Source organism: Chlamydotis macqueenii, chromosome 9 (assembly GCF_036417535.1).
Source record: "Chlamydotis macqueenii isolate bChlMac1 chromosome 9, bChlMac1.mat, whole genome shotgun sequence".
NCBI lineage: Eukaryota > Metazoa > Chordata > Aves > Otidiformes > Otididae > Chlamydotis > Chlamydotis macqueenii.
Window position 1 is genome coordinate 1,821,245 of NC_141564.1, and position 17,201 is coordinate 1,838,445.

Here is a 17,201-nt window from a genome sequence, read left to right on the forward strand (position 1 = left end):
CCAAGTCCTGGGCACAATGCAATCCCAAACGCGTAACTGGATCTGCACGGCTTTACCACCGCGTGGTCTATTTTCTGTTCAACGCCTGCAGCCTCCGTTAGCGTTAATGAGTACGCATATGTGCCTCGAGGGTGAGAACATACTCCCTCCGTGGCTTCAAAACTTGTTTATAAATCCCTCCCAAATTCACATTGCGTTCGTTGTTCTGCGCAGAAAGCTATTGTAACGGCTCTGAGAGCTGCCGCTTTCATTACAACCTTCCCCCCCGGCCCTCCCGTATCTGAGGGACCAGAAAACAGACCTGCGAAGACGAAAGGCTGGAGGAGATGGAAAGCAACCCAGCTGTGGGAGCTGCAAACCGACTGGCTGCAGGGAGGGGCAAACCGAAATCTCAGCAAAACCAAAGAAAACCAAACCCTCAAACACCCCCAAAAGCAAAACCTTTGCAAATCTCTACGTTATTAAATACCAGGGGTTAGACCGAAACCTTTGCCGTGGCCTTCCCGCTACAGCGCGGATCAGTGGGACAAGCTGCTTCGGCAACCAAGGGGCCAAACAGCTGCCTTTGCAGGAGCGGAGGCACGGCCCTCCGGCCTTTCGGCCATGGCGAGGGCACGGAGCCCGTCGAGACGCAGGGCTGAACAAAGGGAACGAAGTGATGGATTTCTAGCACAGACTGCAATGCTCCAGCACTGCTGAAGGCACTGTGTCATCCCCGTGCCTCCTGGACACGCTTCTCTGGAGTCAGCTACAGCAGCTAAGAGTCTACTGTACTCCTCCGCACTCTACTGACATTTTTAGGAAAAATTTTTTACACTGAGGGTGGTGGAGCACTGTCCCAGGTTGCCCAGAGAGGTGGTGGATGCCCCATCCCTGGAAACATTCCAGGCCAGGTTGGCCGGGGCTGTGAGCAACCTGATCTGGTCGGAGATGTCCCTGCTCCTGGCAGGAGGGTTGGACTGGGTGGCCTTTGAAGGTCCCTTTCCACCAGGCCCCAGGGCTGGCAGGGGTTCCAGCTGGGCCTGTGCCCTGCGAGGTGGCCGTGGAGGGCAGAACCAGAACACCGCCTCAGCACGGGGTCGTCACGTCTGGCAGAAGGCCAAGCGGAGAGCCCAGAAGTAGTAGCATCTTAAACCGCCCGTAGCTGTACCCACCAGAACGCATCTGTCAGGCCCCGCAGACTCGTTAGGTCCGAACAGGGCTCATTAGTGAGATCTATTCCTTTAGGAGGCACGGATGAAAAGGTCTGGCTATAGGGAAGGACAGGACGCCGTTACTGCAGAGGACACTATTTCAAAGCTCAGGTTAAATACATTATTAGCTAAGGCAGGGAATAAAAGGAAACCAGCACCTTGCAAGAACAGCAGAAGCGCTAAATCCTTTAACCCAAGTTCTGTTTAACGAGGGCAGCAAAAGTTCAAGTTTACAACGCAGAGGCACCAGTCCAGCTGACAGAAAACTAGATTTATGAGAAAGACCAGCTGGGCTGCAGCCCCCGTTACAGTTACCGGAATTGCTTTTCTCCAGAGGAAAATTCTCCTTAGGAGTTGCCCACCTTTGGGATTGCTGAACAACAGCAAGAGGCTTCCGCTCTGCGGGCTCAGAAAGCAGCAAGGAGCACATCTTCCTCCGCACGCGACACCCGGAGGGAAAAGGGGACAAATGGTGTGAGTTTGAGGGGTGGGGAACCCCGCAAGCATTTTCATGTACTAGACCGAAACTTCCCCTGGGCTCTGGCAGGAGCTGAACCACAGCCATGCACAGAGTTTGGAGCTGTAATTCGCGTTTGGGTGCACGCGTGTCGCGTACATGCAAGCGCCTGCAACTGGCGTTTTCGTTATACATCAAGGCGTGTCTTATATACATAAATTATATTATATTATTTTGTGTGCATATATTTATATAACGTAGTCATCATCCATAGTGCTAAACAGAATTTTAACAAAAAGTTCACTTTCAAAACGCAATTCACCTGTACCTCTTCAGTTCCGTCTGCACTGCAGTGGGTCTGGAAACCTTTCTTGTGGACGTGCAGCCATCATATCAAAAACACCGCCTGAGGCTGGCTGCATTCACCAATTAGACTGTTTTATTAATTCCTTTTGCTGCAAGATTGGGCACTGAAAGCACATCAGCTAATTAAACTCCTGCATCTGCTCAATAAAGAGCCTTTCAGGATCAAGATCAGATACGCCTAACGCCGAAATGTTATTTAAAATTACCCTTTTCAGTCCACTTCTCACTTCCAACGTGTGATGCAGGGGGCACGGCTCCATTTGTTTGCTGTTCCTACCAGAGTTTGAAAATTCCGCAGAAAGCCAGCCCACGTTTCTAAGAACAACCTTCCAGAAATCTTGTCACGGAGGAGAAACGCATTGGGTGGAAGGCGTTCGGTGGGTGCCTGTGAGGGGTAGCCGAAGAGTGAAAAAGGAATATTGACACTTAAACTCATATTCAAAACACAGTCTAATGTTATGGTAGCTCTTATGATGGGATGGATTCAATATTTTGCCATTACCATGATCAGAAAAAGAATAAAAGTGACCATCAGCAACTGTGTGTGTTTGCATAAACGGGATTTGCTACCAAAAAGCCAAAAGCAAACATGTTCAATAAAACTGAGTGGTCAGGTTGGCCCTGGTTGCCTGGAAATGCAGCAAACTCCTTCTCAAAGTAGCCCCTGGGTCAGACAATAGACGTTACAGGCTGAATTATTCTGCACTGCCATGAAAAAATGAGCCGGGAACAATTTTGTGACAACTCCTTTGTAGGGATTCCACAATAGTTGATGGAGAAACAATAGAGTTTTTCATCATTGTTCTCCATAGTTCCTGGAAAAAGCTGCAGCCATTCAGCCTGCAAATACCACAAGCACACAAAAATGTGTGAGACACCCGCATAGACAAATATTTGGGTACAATACGGACAACAGTGACTGAAATTCAAACCAATGTCTTCTGGGACTTGAGCTTCCAAAGACCTCCCGAGGAGAACACGAATGTTGTGGACTACTCCACTTAAGGCTGGAAAGACAGAATTTCACAATTTCTGGAGTTCAAAGAATGAGAACTGCTAGATATGGAAAAACCTAACTACCTGCACTTAAAAACCAGACTGGCAGAATCAGAGCTTCACAGGTGTCTTTGAGCTAGGCACAACTTCAGAGACTAAATTTGTTAAGTTGTACAGCAACAGCAATAATTTCATATTCTGGGACAAAGTTGCCTTAATATTTGTATGAAATCAGTCCTGCAGATAATGAACTTTGGATTTCATCTGACATCCTCATCAATGTAGGACCACAGTTTTTATATAAACACTCCTAGTTACCTCGGAGTGCACACGTGACAACAAAGGCTCTCCTGGTGACAGCAAAGCATTTTAGAAATCCGGTCTAATCATCCAAACGCCATGTTGTACCCTCCTTGAGTATATCTCAGACTTGAAAATTTGACTTCTTACTTCAAAGAAACTCTACAATCTGATCTCACTTTCTACGTGTCAGACTCTGGTGAAACCTCTGTAAGTCCGTCACAAATAAACCCAGACACATCCAAACAGGGCAGATATTCTGAACACACGGAAACAACGGTAGGGTTAAAGGGTTCTGTCAATTCAACATCTCCAGGAACTTCTGCATGATAGTCTGGAAGTGCCCGCTGCTCCACTACAGATAAACCAGCAGAATTAACCTAACACAGGTCATATATTAAGCATCATAGAGATTCTCAATATCCCATGAAGGTGTTTAGTCACTCTGAAAGGTAACATTTAGCTATCACCTTTTATGCCAGTGATGGAGTATTGCTCACTCACCACTTCTTTCCAGAGACCTTGCCATGAATATTAAACTCTTGATTATAACAACAAATCCGAGGCGCTCCGCAATACTTGGTACTGTGGTGTAGTGGTACCATACCACACGGATTATCCAAAGCCAACACTGCGCAATCCCACGCGTGCCACTCAAAACCATCATCTGATGGGATAAATCAAGCTCAACTTGCGCAGAGTGGGAGGAGGCAAACTGGTACTTGGTCTTGGAAAGAGAAACAGCAATCAGTTTCCAACTTCGAGATCTGTCAGAAGGGACACGGCTACACACTTCATCCTTGGTGTCAAACATCAGATGAGGCAAAATTTTCAGAACCTTCCATAATAATAATAATGCTGAAGAAGATCTAGTTTCACGAGGACACAGACTGCTTAAGGGGTCTGCCATAACTTCTAGAAGACTCATAAAACACCTGTATGTATTTCAGTTATCACTATCATCATTATTATTGCTGCTCTAAGGCTGTCAGTCTCTGGGGCTGGGGGACAGATGTAAGACAGACCTCACTCCTAATCATCCTAGAGCTAACGCCGAGGTCAGCTGTACCGAAGAGTACCATACCCTGTGTGATCCCATGCACACTTGCATATTTTAAATATTTTTAAACAGAATATTTTTAAAAGCACTTGTGAGTAACCTAAGAGCTCCTGCCTTTCACCTCAGAGCATATCAGACTGAGAAGTCTGTGCCATGCATTCTCTTTTTGTATTAAATGAAAGACTTGACAAAATTTCTGATTTGAGATTTTAGGCCTGTCTGTGGCACGAATCTGAATGCTTTTTATGTGGGCTTTGGCCCAGTAAAACAGCGGTAAGCCGCTTTTATTAACGGCAGCTACTTAACGCTCGGGTTTGTCACGTTAGGCTGGTCAGTGGAACTGAGGTAATGGCCACTGCAGAGGACGAGCTATGGAAGTAACAGCAAATGTCATATGCAAAATAACCGCCACCAGCAGCATAAATAAAGCTACAGTTTCGTTCCCTGTTTGTGTTCAACCTCCCGATCGTAGACATCCATCCCACCAGTTGAATTACACGTTCCTTTGCCTCTTTGTTACCACTGATGACTTTTTAAAACCATATTTGCTTAAGAGAGGTTGTAGCATGAACGTAACTAACAAGTATTTCTGGCCACAACAACAAGCAAAAGGCATGTGCGCTAAGGGCACAGGACACCGCATGGGATGTCAAAACCGATACGTAACGCAGCAGTGGGAAAGACCAGCAATGATCTAAACCATTTGTCCCTGAGGGTGCCTTCTTCCGGTTCACGCCGCGAAGCCGAGTCATCCTGATCTCTCCTAGCAGGGAGTACAGCTGGTCCTACTGCTGCACAAAACAGATTCCAGCATGGAAGAAAGGAAGGAGAAGATCCCTACAGCGTTAGCTCGTCTGCACTAGTTCAGAGTGAGGAAGCGCTACCTTTATTCTCCATGTGTTTATTTTCTTCTGAATGCTGCACTGGCTGAAATGTAACTCGGAGGAATGGGAAGAGAAAATGTAGACTCAAACGCAACCAGAAGCTCTGGGCATTACAACATATCATCTCGGGTACAATTTCTACCCCTGGATGATATTTCCTTGCTGCAGAGTTTCAGGGCCACGCAGAATTCTTTTTAATAATTTCTGCCTTTCCCGTCTTTGCTGAGGAGGACCCTTCCCAATGCCGTGGTTTGCGCAGTGCTAGTGACGTGGCGAGCGGTCCCTGGCTGGCGTGCAGCTACCACTGTCCTACACGCCAGCTGACAGCAAGCTCTTTTTGCCTGCGTCTTGAATAAATTCAGCTCATACTCTGGTATATAATCAGGCCATATACGCGGTACAGTTCTGTGAGAAATGTCAAAGGTTAGCAGTTACCCACTGGTCCAAAATTCAGAGAAGAGGGATCTACAATACCTGTACTTGCACTGTTACACCAATGGGGAAACATACAGGTAATTCCTAAATGCAAGATTATCAACTGGATAATCTTAACACTGGGTCACAAAAAACCCTTTTTCCAGAGGATTCTCACGCTTACCTTCAGTCCTGTCTGGTAGTTTCCCACTTTTGCTTGTTGTTCCAGTGTTGACTGTTTCAGATGAGGTGCTTAGTTTGGTGTTGGGGTCTCGCTTCGGTTTTGGAGGTGGCTGCTTACGAGAGCTACTACTTTCGTCATCGGTTCCTCCGACAGAATGAAGAGACTGGGATCTCACGGCAAAGCCACTGGAGCAAGGATGTGGCAGTCTGTCCTGAGGAGCAGGCATCGTCATAAATCCCATGCGGAAATGTTTCCCCACGTAGCTTCCTTCATTTCCTCTCACTACTTCTCCACCTATGCTGTAAGAGAAAATACGCGTGTGAGTAAAGGATGCACCTTTGCCCGAGCTGTGCCTGGAACCAGGGTCTCAGTGCCTGTGCTGAGCAGATCGTGCTTCTGGCTTTGCAAACAAGCAACGCTCTTTCCTTAAAACAAAGTGACTACTAGAGTGGAGCGGTCTGTCTTTCAACGCAAGCTGTCAATGACGGAAACGCAGGTAGACCGCTACGCACTCACTCAAAATTTTACAAGGAGAAATTGAGAAAAGCTTTTGGTCCGGTTTCACAGCATTGTGACCAGAAATTGTCTACAGAACAAATTTCAAACATCAGAAGTCAAAACTGAGCTTTCAGGAAGACAAGAGATTGCCAGTAGGGCAAAGAACACCGCTTTGGAAAGGCAGTATCGTGTATTGATCGGCACTGCCCTGCGCTCATCTTCGACTACAGACACTCACGTACCGTGGGAAACACAGCTCTTGGGGTCCAATCAACCAGTCCCCTTCAGACTGAAGGACGGTAAGAGAATGAAATACTCTAAAAATTACTCGGATCTAAGAAATTGAATATTGACATCTCATCAAATCCACATGAAACTGCAACATTAGCAGCATCAGACGAGTAAGATCCAAGCGTAGACGAAAAGGCAATGGGCTATGGGGCACCAGGAGAAAAACAATCTCCAACCATTCAGAAACACAGGTACAGAGGGAGGAAACCCAGCTGGAGCAAGTGCTGTCACATCAAGTACTGCATTGTACTGGGGATGGCAGGACTGGGAACCTGGTATCGTTCTGCTACGCTCACGCACGCCTGTCAGTTCTGAACAAACAGCTCTTCACGAGGCTCATACTGCAAACCTACAGCGCGTTTCCATACGGGCAACTCAGTGACCACGCAAACAAACACAGCCACACACAGGTCAGCACGGGCCTGTTTGCGAGGAGATCTGAAACAGTACCGCTGCGGGCACGCAGGAACGCCAGCATGGAGCTGTGAGCTCCCAGACAGCCCCAGTTACCTCCCGTTCCCCTTCACACAGAGGGAAACTGTAAGCAGGGTCAGTCTGCTCCTCTGAGCTCCCTGTTCAACGCTGCCTTGGGCTGCGACAATCTATTCGGTGGCAAACACTTTTCCCTCTTTAAAAGACAGGAATGTTTCTCAACAGTTTCCCAGAGTAAGGTCACTTCATGCCCTGGCACTGTCCCCATTCCATTGCCGGTGATACACAAGCTGTAGCTAATTGCCCTAAAAGCACCAGACTGGCACCATGCCACACACAGCTTCACGCACGACAAAGCGGAACTACCACTTGCTTACCACCCTCCTTGCATCTTTTTTTCACTTCCACCAGCAGAGAGGTCCACTTTCCAAACTGGTGACAACCGAACAAGTCTGACTGAACACGTGCCACTCTCCACGGGCACGGACACCTTGCCGCACACGTGCACACACTGGTCCATGTTCACAACCAAGCTATTACCAAATTCTAACCGGCATCAATTCCAGAGGGATTTTCAGCCAGAAAGATCAAAAGGTAGAAGTCATTAATTTGAAGATTAATAAAAAACCTGTAGCTGATGTAAATGATTAACTATGCCTCTACTAATCTTCCATAAATTGTTCTGAAAATAGAATAATCCTCTGACGCTGGACTAGAAGAAAGGCCTGCCACATAATTTAAAGAAGATTACTATCCAAACACGCGGAAGAACGCAGGTGGGGAGCCTGCTTCCTTCCTGAACTCCATTGGATAAATCACGCTGAGCAAACAGAATTTAAGTTTGCCACGTTTCTGACATTAAAATTCTGGCTGGGGCTAGTGCATGTCCCACCACGGCAAAACAGGCCCAGGAAGATTTATACGCACCTTGCTGCACAAATGACTGCAGAGACAGCGAGGGAAAATAACTGTGGAGATGATCTCACTCCATTATTCCTGACAGGAGAGGGCCTGTGCTCCTCACTGTACTGATAATGAGCTCTATCTCATTTCAAACTGCATTATGTGAGTTGCTGCAAGCATTACACAGTTTATTAATATATATGGAAATAGAGATTTGGATTATTCCTCTGGGAAGTTTCAGTTTGAACTTGGCCAGGTTCAACTGCTTCTCTGACAAGGAATTATGTACAGTGTTCAAATAACCGTTAAAAATGCAAGACGCTCATCTACACAGAGAGACATTAATTACATAACAACAAAATTAATCACACGATGGCTTATGTTGCACACCGAAAGCCAAGCTGACTTCGTGCTGAAAATGCACTTTGGTGTTTGCCCAGGTCTGGCGGGGGACGCCGCAGTGGATGGAGAAAAGGGCGGTGCAGAGAGGTTGGCTCCAGACGCTGGAAAGAAGTGCCCTCTGAAGCGGCTCTGCTTTCAAAATCACTTTACAGGGCTTCTCCACAGCCCACCTGACAGGGCCCATGCAGCTGGTCGAGCGCTGCCAGGTTACGCACGCCTTCCCTGACCTGGACACGTCACAGCTCAGCTCCATCAAGTGGATACCGGAGCACCGACCGAACCACAGCATGGAATAACTGAAATGTTTATGTGTTCGAAGAGCTACAGAGGGGGAAAGTCTTTATATTATTAATTTTATTACACATCACAAGAGGGTAAGTTATAGAGGAAGGCTAAACATTAAAAAGGAACACAGAAAATACTCTAAGTGGACAGAACATGAACAAGGTCATGTCCACCCTGCTTTGCCACGAGTCGTAACGTTCCTATTGACTAGGAACATATTTTCAAATTGTTCAGTTAGAAAATGAAGAACAAGAACTTGTCGTCACATTGCTGAAAAGTACATGGCAAAGCAAAAGTACCCAGAGACTGCCTGTCTCCATCCTTGCAGTCGTTTGAATTTGCATTGTTCCTGCTCAGCATTGCAAATAACCGTTTTACTTTGCTGTGAAGTTTCATTAGTTGGTCCAGGCAGAAATTGAGTTAATTCCTGGAAAACAAAACAATGGTTGTGTGAAAACTTTTGGGTTTACTTGGTGTTACTGCTTTAACTATGGACAATGCGGAATATTAAATCCCTCAGTGCGGTTGTAAAGGAGGAGAATTCTTGGGAACCCCTAAGCCCCACAAAGTCAGAATACCCTGGAGCTACGTTTTCTCCCCAGCTGTCCATCCACCCTTGCTCTTGGTACTCATCCAGAAATTCTCTTATCAGTTCAGACTCTCCATGGATTAGTTTCACGCCTCAGGCACCAAGAACCACTTGGTGGTTTTCCTCATCTTTGTGAGTTTTCTGCTTTTCTTCCTGTGCTCCCTTCCATGAGACTTCCCGACTTTTTATCCACCAGTTCAAACCGGGAGCTACACTGGGTTATAAGACCCGACCTTCTACGGACTCTGCTGGTGACATGGCATCTTTGAAGGTTATTTTGCCATTTCTTTGCTGTTACACACCCCAAACTGGGACTGCAGCGGGTCACCGTCCTTCTCTGAGCGCTGAAATTCCAGACAACCGAGAAAATCCATTTCAACAGCACCTAACCACTCCTCCTGTGCTCAAGGAGGAAGACTCAGCCACAGATACTGGTTTGTTAGCCAGCAGAAACTGGGCTGGGAGTCTCCGCAGACTCCTCTGCAGAAGCGGGGGGAACTCTGAATTACAGGGCAAACAACGCCCGCGGATGGCCAGGCCTCCTCCCTCCAGCGAGCTGCGAGCCCATGCAGCCCTAACCCCCCCGACGCGTATCTGATCCATCGGGGAAGCCGTCTGCAGCAGACACTGAAGAAAAAAGAAGTCACAAAAAAATCAACCGTGGTGACGTAGGAAGATTTTTATAAATCCATCACGAAAGTGACTGATCATCACTAAAAATACAACAGGAATAGAAACACCTAACTCAAGGGTTGTACATGAGCTCGACTGACCAAACAGCAGCTCATCCCTTGGCGCACCCATTTTTAGGTTAAGAGAACGGCTCCTGTTATTATTTTAGGCTTTTTTAACCACTTCCCTCCTCTTACAGCGACGAACACCCAGCTCCGTTGCTCGTATCAAATGTTCTGAGTAGAAAGGGCTGGAATGGCTTTGAAACGTCTACTCCCCATCGGAATAAATTATACACACATATACTAAGGGTGACACGTTTTACTTTGTATCTGAGAAGCGCTTTCAAGATTAGCATAAATTATATTTGTAAATTAGAGGTTGGATGCCAAAAAAAACCCAGAAGATACACTATTTTTATCCCCCTAAACATGATTTCAACAGGCCATGAAATGTAACACTGAAGGAAGAAGGGCAGGATCACAATCACAGATTCGGGAATTGCACTGCGAGGATGGATTTACAGAAAGCTACACCATTTTTATTATAGAAATTAAAGAGAAGAACAAATCAGACACATTTCATTTCCTTTTTTTCAAAAAAAAAAAAATCACACTTCAGAGGTCTCTCTCCATATTCCCAAGTAATACATGTACTTTTTTCTTTTTTCTGCGTTACTTTGCTGGAAGACTCCAAAAGACTGACAATGATCTTACATCAAGATGCAGAGGATAATCATAGAATCACAGAAGGGTTTGGGTGGGAAGAGACCTTCAAAGCCCACCCAGTCCAACCCCCCTGCCAGGAGCAGGGACATCTCCAACCAGATCAGGTTGCTCAGAGCCCCGGCCAACCTGGCCTGGAATGTGTCCAGGGATGGGGCATCCACCACCTCTCTGGGCAACCTGGGACAGTGCTCCACCACCCTCATGGTAAATGCTACTCCCATCCTTTCAGATAGAGGCTGAAGTGCAGGTGAATCATCACAAGGCTCAAATTTAGAGTCACTTTGTGTACCCGGAGGACTATCTACAGTGAGCAAGACATGTCTATGCACATCAAACATCTTACCTCTGCCACAGGCCCCTTCCTTTCAAGGTAGGACATAGATCAGGGGCTGCTTAAGACGTCAGACTTCTCAGGACACAGAATTCGTTAGTGCTATAATGTAAAATTTATTCTTCATTCACATCTGTCACACCCACAGGCCAGGGTTTGATCCTGCAAACGAGCTGACACTCCCTCGCTGGGTACCTGTGTTACTGCACTCGGAAGCCCCGCAGAAATCGCTCGGGAAAGCGTTGTAAGCAACACCACTTACAGAGGCGTGCCCGTGCAGTCCGACACCACACTGTCTCGAGGAAATCCTTTCCTCGGGCCAACTTGCACGTGTAACAGAAGTGGTTCCGGATCCAACCGAGCCAGCACGTGCTGTGGCTGCCCCATGAGATTAGCGCAGTCCCCGGCGAGCAACCAAAGCCAGCTGTAATTCCTAGGCACTGCACAGGGGATGATAAAAGCAAAACCAACCAGGACTGCCCACAGCAGGGTTTCCGTAAGATGCCAGATAACGTAACTGGAAATGATGGTCTGCTGGGCTCCACAGTCAACTATTTTATTTTTTTGGCGGGGGGAGGAATCAAACCAAAACAAACCCAAAACACTTTATAAGAAACGTTGATAAATAAAAACAATGTATGCTATTTTTACAACAAATCTAACATAAGCTACTCAGCTTGGAAAGGAATATCTGAGGAGTAAGAACCTTTCTGATCCACAGAGAGCTGAAAAAAACCCGATTTTCATGACCCTGAACAGAAGCGCAGGCACTGCTTCTTATTTCTACCAGCATTCCTTCCATTTTCAGTAGGCTGCCTCTTAAACCGGAGACTAAGGAGGAGGATGAGGCACTCAACGTCCACGACGTCGCCTTCCTCAGAGGACCAGCGCTTGCCACCAGATCTGGGGCTGAGATCTCCAGTGCTCCAGCCCCGGGTATGAACGGTGACCAACTGATGCCCATGGAAGGGTCTGCGAGTCCTGAATACACAGGATGCTTAGCAGGCAGGAGTGAAAAGCCGCCTGCTTTTATACAACTACGGATATTTTTAATTTTGCACGGGAGATGCAGAGCTAAAAGCCAGTAAGCGAAAGCTCATGTGCTCAGAGTCACCTAGAGTTAGACATCAACCACATGCGACGTTTAAACCGAGTGCAAATGCACGGTCGCGTTGACGGAGCGGGGTTTTGCATCCCGTCAAAAGCGGGTGGAGCCAGGGCACGGCTGGGGTTTTGTCGCATTCGGTGGAAAACCACACGGCGCAGACTCCGCTCTCCCTCAGCAACTGCGCCTAAGTCAGTGCTTCAACGAGCTACGGGGATAAATTAACACAGGAAATCATTTTGGTGGATTTCTGTAATAAAATGCTTCTTGGGTTTTGAGTCGCAAAGTTGCAACGGAAGGAAAATCTGTAAAAATAAAGAATTCTTTTCACGGATCAGATGCTGGGAAAAGTTTAAACTTGGACAGATGAATGAAATGTACAGACGTGCTAAGGACAGCAATTTGTAAACCGACTGCGCTGTGCTGGCTGAGATACGACGCTGTGCCTAACCTTTCCAGACTCAGGCTTACTTCAAACGGCGGTTGTACAGACGTTCTTCTGAGTCCCTCAAGCAAACACGACTCTACTCTCCTTTAAAATCCATGCTCAAACACAAGGAAATTAAGGTTTTAAATACGTGCTTCCTACAGCCTTCAGCCCCAAAGAGAACGGATTTTGATCCTGACCCAGCAGCGAACAGGAAGAACATTTTGTTTTGGAGGAAAAGCCCTCAGAAATCACGACCCACAGCAAAACAAATAAAGAGCTGTTTTGGTTTGAGTTCGGCACACGGCGCCTGGGAGGTCTCAGCGGCACGCTCACAGCAGGGATGCGACAGGGATGCAGGCTCTGCTGAAGAGCAGTTTTATGCAAATGCTTGTCTTTTGGCAGCTCACCACTCCGGATCTGTTACATTCATACAGGGCAATTTTGCTTCCAGACATCTCAGCACACGGCAGAACCCAGGGATTTGCATTCTCTTGTGCAGGCATCTATCCAAATATTCCAGGCACAATTTTAGGTACTGCTTTCATACACAGATATTCAGGGTCAGATTGTAGTTATTAAAAAAAAAAAGCATCTGCACATCAGTAATTTAAATGGGACTAAATCCATTTTAATCTACAAATTGTATTTTAACATTTTTATTTAAAGGGAATGCACAGTGCTAGTTCCTACAAAACAAGGTTTACTTGGGTATTTTCTGTTTCTGTGTGCGGAACTGGTCTTTGCACAGGAAACAAAAAAAAATTTAACTTCCTGCACTTTGCCTCACAAAATGAAATGAAGACTCCAGAACCTAAGTGAAACATTTCTCACAGGTGTGATAAACCCAGAAAACAGGAAAGGGCATCACTCCACACAGGCGTGTGCTCCGGTCTTCCTCTCCGCTCCCTCCCTGTCTCAATCTGGTAAATAAAAACACATGAAATCCTGTGCAGCAGCACTGACAGCTCTCTGCGACACAGCCCAGACAGGCTTCTTCGCCAAGACACAAAGTCACTTTGAAAATCTCTCTGCTGATATCACTTTTTTAATCCACAGCAAAATGACTGTTATTGCCACAACAGAATAGTAACGCGCTTCACACCTGAATTTATAAATAATAATATAAATCAACTCATTCTCTGTCTTGATGGACGGCAGTTTCTCAGCCCAGGTTGTCACAAGCTGGTTATTTGTTCAGAGAAATACATTAAAAAAGGACATTATATTTTCAGAAACACAGTGGATTCAGCGTTGCTTGCTGGAGCACGTGAAAAGCACGTGTGACGGGCGTATAGGCGGTTACGACTGATTTCAGCCAGGGCACTGAAAAATGCTAGCCAGCAAAATTACAGCTTGTCCCATGCATGTGTGTACCCAGAGCGGCCCAGAACCAATTCCACCCGTCTCCCTTCCAATTCTTTCATTGCACACCCACGCACTCCCTCCAGAAACCGAGGTGAATTGTCCAAAAGCAAGGTATAGAAATTCTTTTTCTCCTCTGTATCCACGCACAGAGGTAACGGGCAGATCCAGGAACTCCAGCAGGCTACTGAGAGCTCTCTGCATAGATGGGAATTTAACACCAGAGACAGCTGACCGCGACAAACTGCCAAAGCTTCCAAGCTGTGAAAACCCGTGTGAGGATCTTTGAGGGAGCTAACGCATCAAAACAAAGAGCAAACACCCTCACAACCTGCATTCAGTGGTATAAGGGTAAATGAAGCGGGGAACGCACTGGTTTAGTACCAGTACCCCACGTGAGAGGGGAGCAGCTCGGTGCTGTTCATACTACAAGTGTGTAAACTCCTTGTACTCCTCGGGTAATTCCTTGGAGCTGTCGTTCACGGCGTGGTACGTTCCAAGTGTCTGAGCTTGCAAGAAATGTGGCAGCTGCAGTTACACAAAGCCTGGACCTCATCCTACAGAAAGATGACAAACCAAAAAATAACGTGTTGCTGCTTTGCTTTGCGCTAAGAACTGCTATTAAAATCTTCAAAGCCGCTGGTGGTAAATTTTAGTGGATGTGCATTTCTGCGTCACTTCAGCCTCTCTGAAAAGTCTGATCTAGAAAATATAACCCTGACATCGTATGAACTGTGCTTTTCCATCTCCCAAGGCTACATTGCAGGCAGCAGGCTACTTTAAAACAATTTAAGCAACAAGGGGCTCAGGGACACCCTGTATGCACCTACCAAGCGCTGCAGCCCCCATCAGCCAGTCGGCAGCCCAGGCAGCACCAAGGGTGCCTCCAGTAAGAGCAATTCAACTCTGCTTTTTCTTCTTCCTTAAACAAGAGAATACTGTTGTTCTCCGCTCCAGAACACATGATGTCCCTTTCCCCGCCACGCACAGGACACAGGACACTCCTGCTGTGTGCTCACTGCACTGGCCACCGCAGGATTTCGCGTTTTGTCATGCTAAGCCAAAAACGAAAGCTCTTCAAGATGGTCTCATGATAAAAACCTTAAACCAGAGCAGCCCCAACTCAGACATTTTGGACCATTAGTATGGATCAGGCAGGATTTCAAGTCCTTCAGAGAGCTGAGGGCAGCACATCTTTTCATAGGCGCTGAAAAGCAATTACTAAATGGAGTAAAGGGCTAGTAGTGAGTTCTAGGAAGGATGGACCGCACGGACTTCACACACACGCTTCTGTGAATTTTCCCGGGAAAGGGTTTTCCAGGCTACCCAGAATGGCACGCAGAAATGTTCACATTTCTGGTGGTGACCAGTGCATTATCCTGGTATGTAGAATCTCCTCCTATTTTATTTTTTTTACTCAGTAAGAAATGAAAGATAATGATTGTTAAATAAAGCCTATCAGCACCCAGTTATTTAGCCAGTGAGTGCACTGCTTTACAACAAAAGCAGATGATCAGAGGTAGGAAAAGATAGAAGCAGCACACTTACATTAGCTCAGCTCTAAAACGCGTCCTCTAGAACCTGTGCGGAGGTAGAGGATAAAAGCGACCTATTTCCCACTGGGGGTCTGGAGTTTATACGGGGAACTGTGGTCATGTTCTCAAGGTTTGCTTCACATCCACGAGGAACAGATAGACTCTTAAAACGAGAGCCAAGGCTCCTCTGTAATCCTGCTGCTGGATTCCGGAAGGGAAAACGGAACACAATTGCGAGATTCTAGAGAAAAACGTTGGGAAATCAAAACTACGGAGTTTTGCAGGTGTCTGTGAGTGATCCAGGCTGAAGTTTTTAATCCACTCTCAGAAACGAAAAGGGAGTTCATGCTTTACAGCTACATCCAGTAAAATTTTTAGGACAGCTCTGACTCAAGACCCAGATCCACTTCAAGAGGGTGCGCGAGAGAATAATATCAAAGAAAGAAAAGATCTCCCAGGGAGAGATCCCCCGCTGGGGAGGTGACAAAACTGGGCTGTCTAATAGACACTGGCATCTATGATTCTTGAAATGCAGACAAAAATAAATGCAAATGATCATCTTTCATAACACATACGAGTTCTTTATGCACAGGCTTATTAATCTGTGCTTACTGCCCTTCAAGCTGAATAGAGAACATGGAGGGAACTTATCTGCACACGACCAGCACCACCACAGCTGTATGTCTGTGCTTCTGACAAGGTTTTACAACAGCTGATCTTAATCCAGGGACAGGAGAGCACGAGGAGTATGGGGGGGAAGCAGGGGCCACCCTTGAGACTCCAAACATAGAATCATGGAATGGTTTAGGTGGGAAGGGACCTTCAAAGCCCACCCAGCCCAACCCCCCTGCCAGGAGCAGGGACATCTCCAACCACATCACGTTGCTCAGAGCCCCGGCCACCCTGGCCTGGAATGTTTCCAGGGATGGGGCATCCACCACCCCGCTGGGCAACAGACACAGCTTGTTTTGACAAAGAGGAACTGGGCATGGAAGAAAGATGCCAAGGACTCCAGGAGACCCACTGAGAAAGTGGGGTCCAGTCTGTACAGCAGTCTTGTCCAGTTACATAGTCTCACAGACTTACAGTACCCAAGCTTCTCCTAATCATTGCCTCATCTCTGCTACTGCCCCATTTCAAAGGCTGGCAGATGATGCAGAACACACAGCTGAGCAAAAACCTGAATCCACGCTCCGTAGTTCCCAGGTGGCAACTTCAAACCCAGAATCACCTTCCCCTCTGTCACGCTCCCGCTTTTCTCTGTGTGGTTCGAATTTCACCTCTGAAACACAAACACGGGTCTGAACGCAGCGCGGCACGTCAGAACACAGCCCCAGAGCCTTCAGAGAGGGGTGCGTCACGAGCCATCACCGATCGCTTTAACGCAGAAGGAAGCTGTTGACACTACAAAGACCATCAGCTCGCTCTCTTGTGCCGCTCTTGACAACAGCGGCCTCTCCGGTAAGGCCGAGCCTTTGGCCTGGGAGCACAGAAGGGGTTTGCAGCGAGGCCCCGGACCTGGAAGGCAAGGGCAGAACGGGCTTTTGGCTCACCTACAGCTGTCATCTCATTCCTTCCCACGTCGCTTTCCAAAGCTCCCCAGCAAGCTGGCAGGAGAAGCAAAAGTCTGATAATATGTAAAATACAGGATATATATACGAAAAGGAGAAAATAAAATAAAATACCGCATATTGTTGAAAGGATACAGCCCTCAGCCAGTGACCTGGGAATGGATTTGACTATCTGGGCAACCTGCTCATAACAAAAGGCACGACATGCAGCGT

The 17,201-nt window shown here is 46.9% G+C and overlaps 1 protein-coding gene across 1 annotated transcript in view; it reads right to left on the minus strand.

The window, feature by feature from the left end:
* The window catches only part of NYAP2 (neuronal tyrosine-phosphorylated phosphoinositide-3-kinase adaptor 2), a 113,974-nt gene that overhangs the window by 58,393 nt on the left and 38,380 nt on the right, over positions 1-17,201 (minus strand). Inside the window, exon 2 of the mRNA XM_086754794.1 lies at positions 5,855-6,153. Coding sequence (XP_086610920.1) covers positions 5,855-6,153 — 299 coding nt within the window. The remainder of the gene's footprint in view (positions 1-5,854; positions 6,154-17,201) is intronic.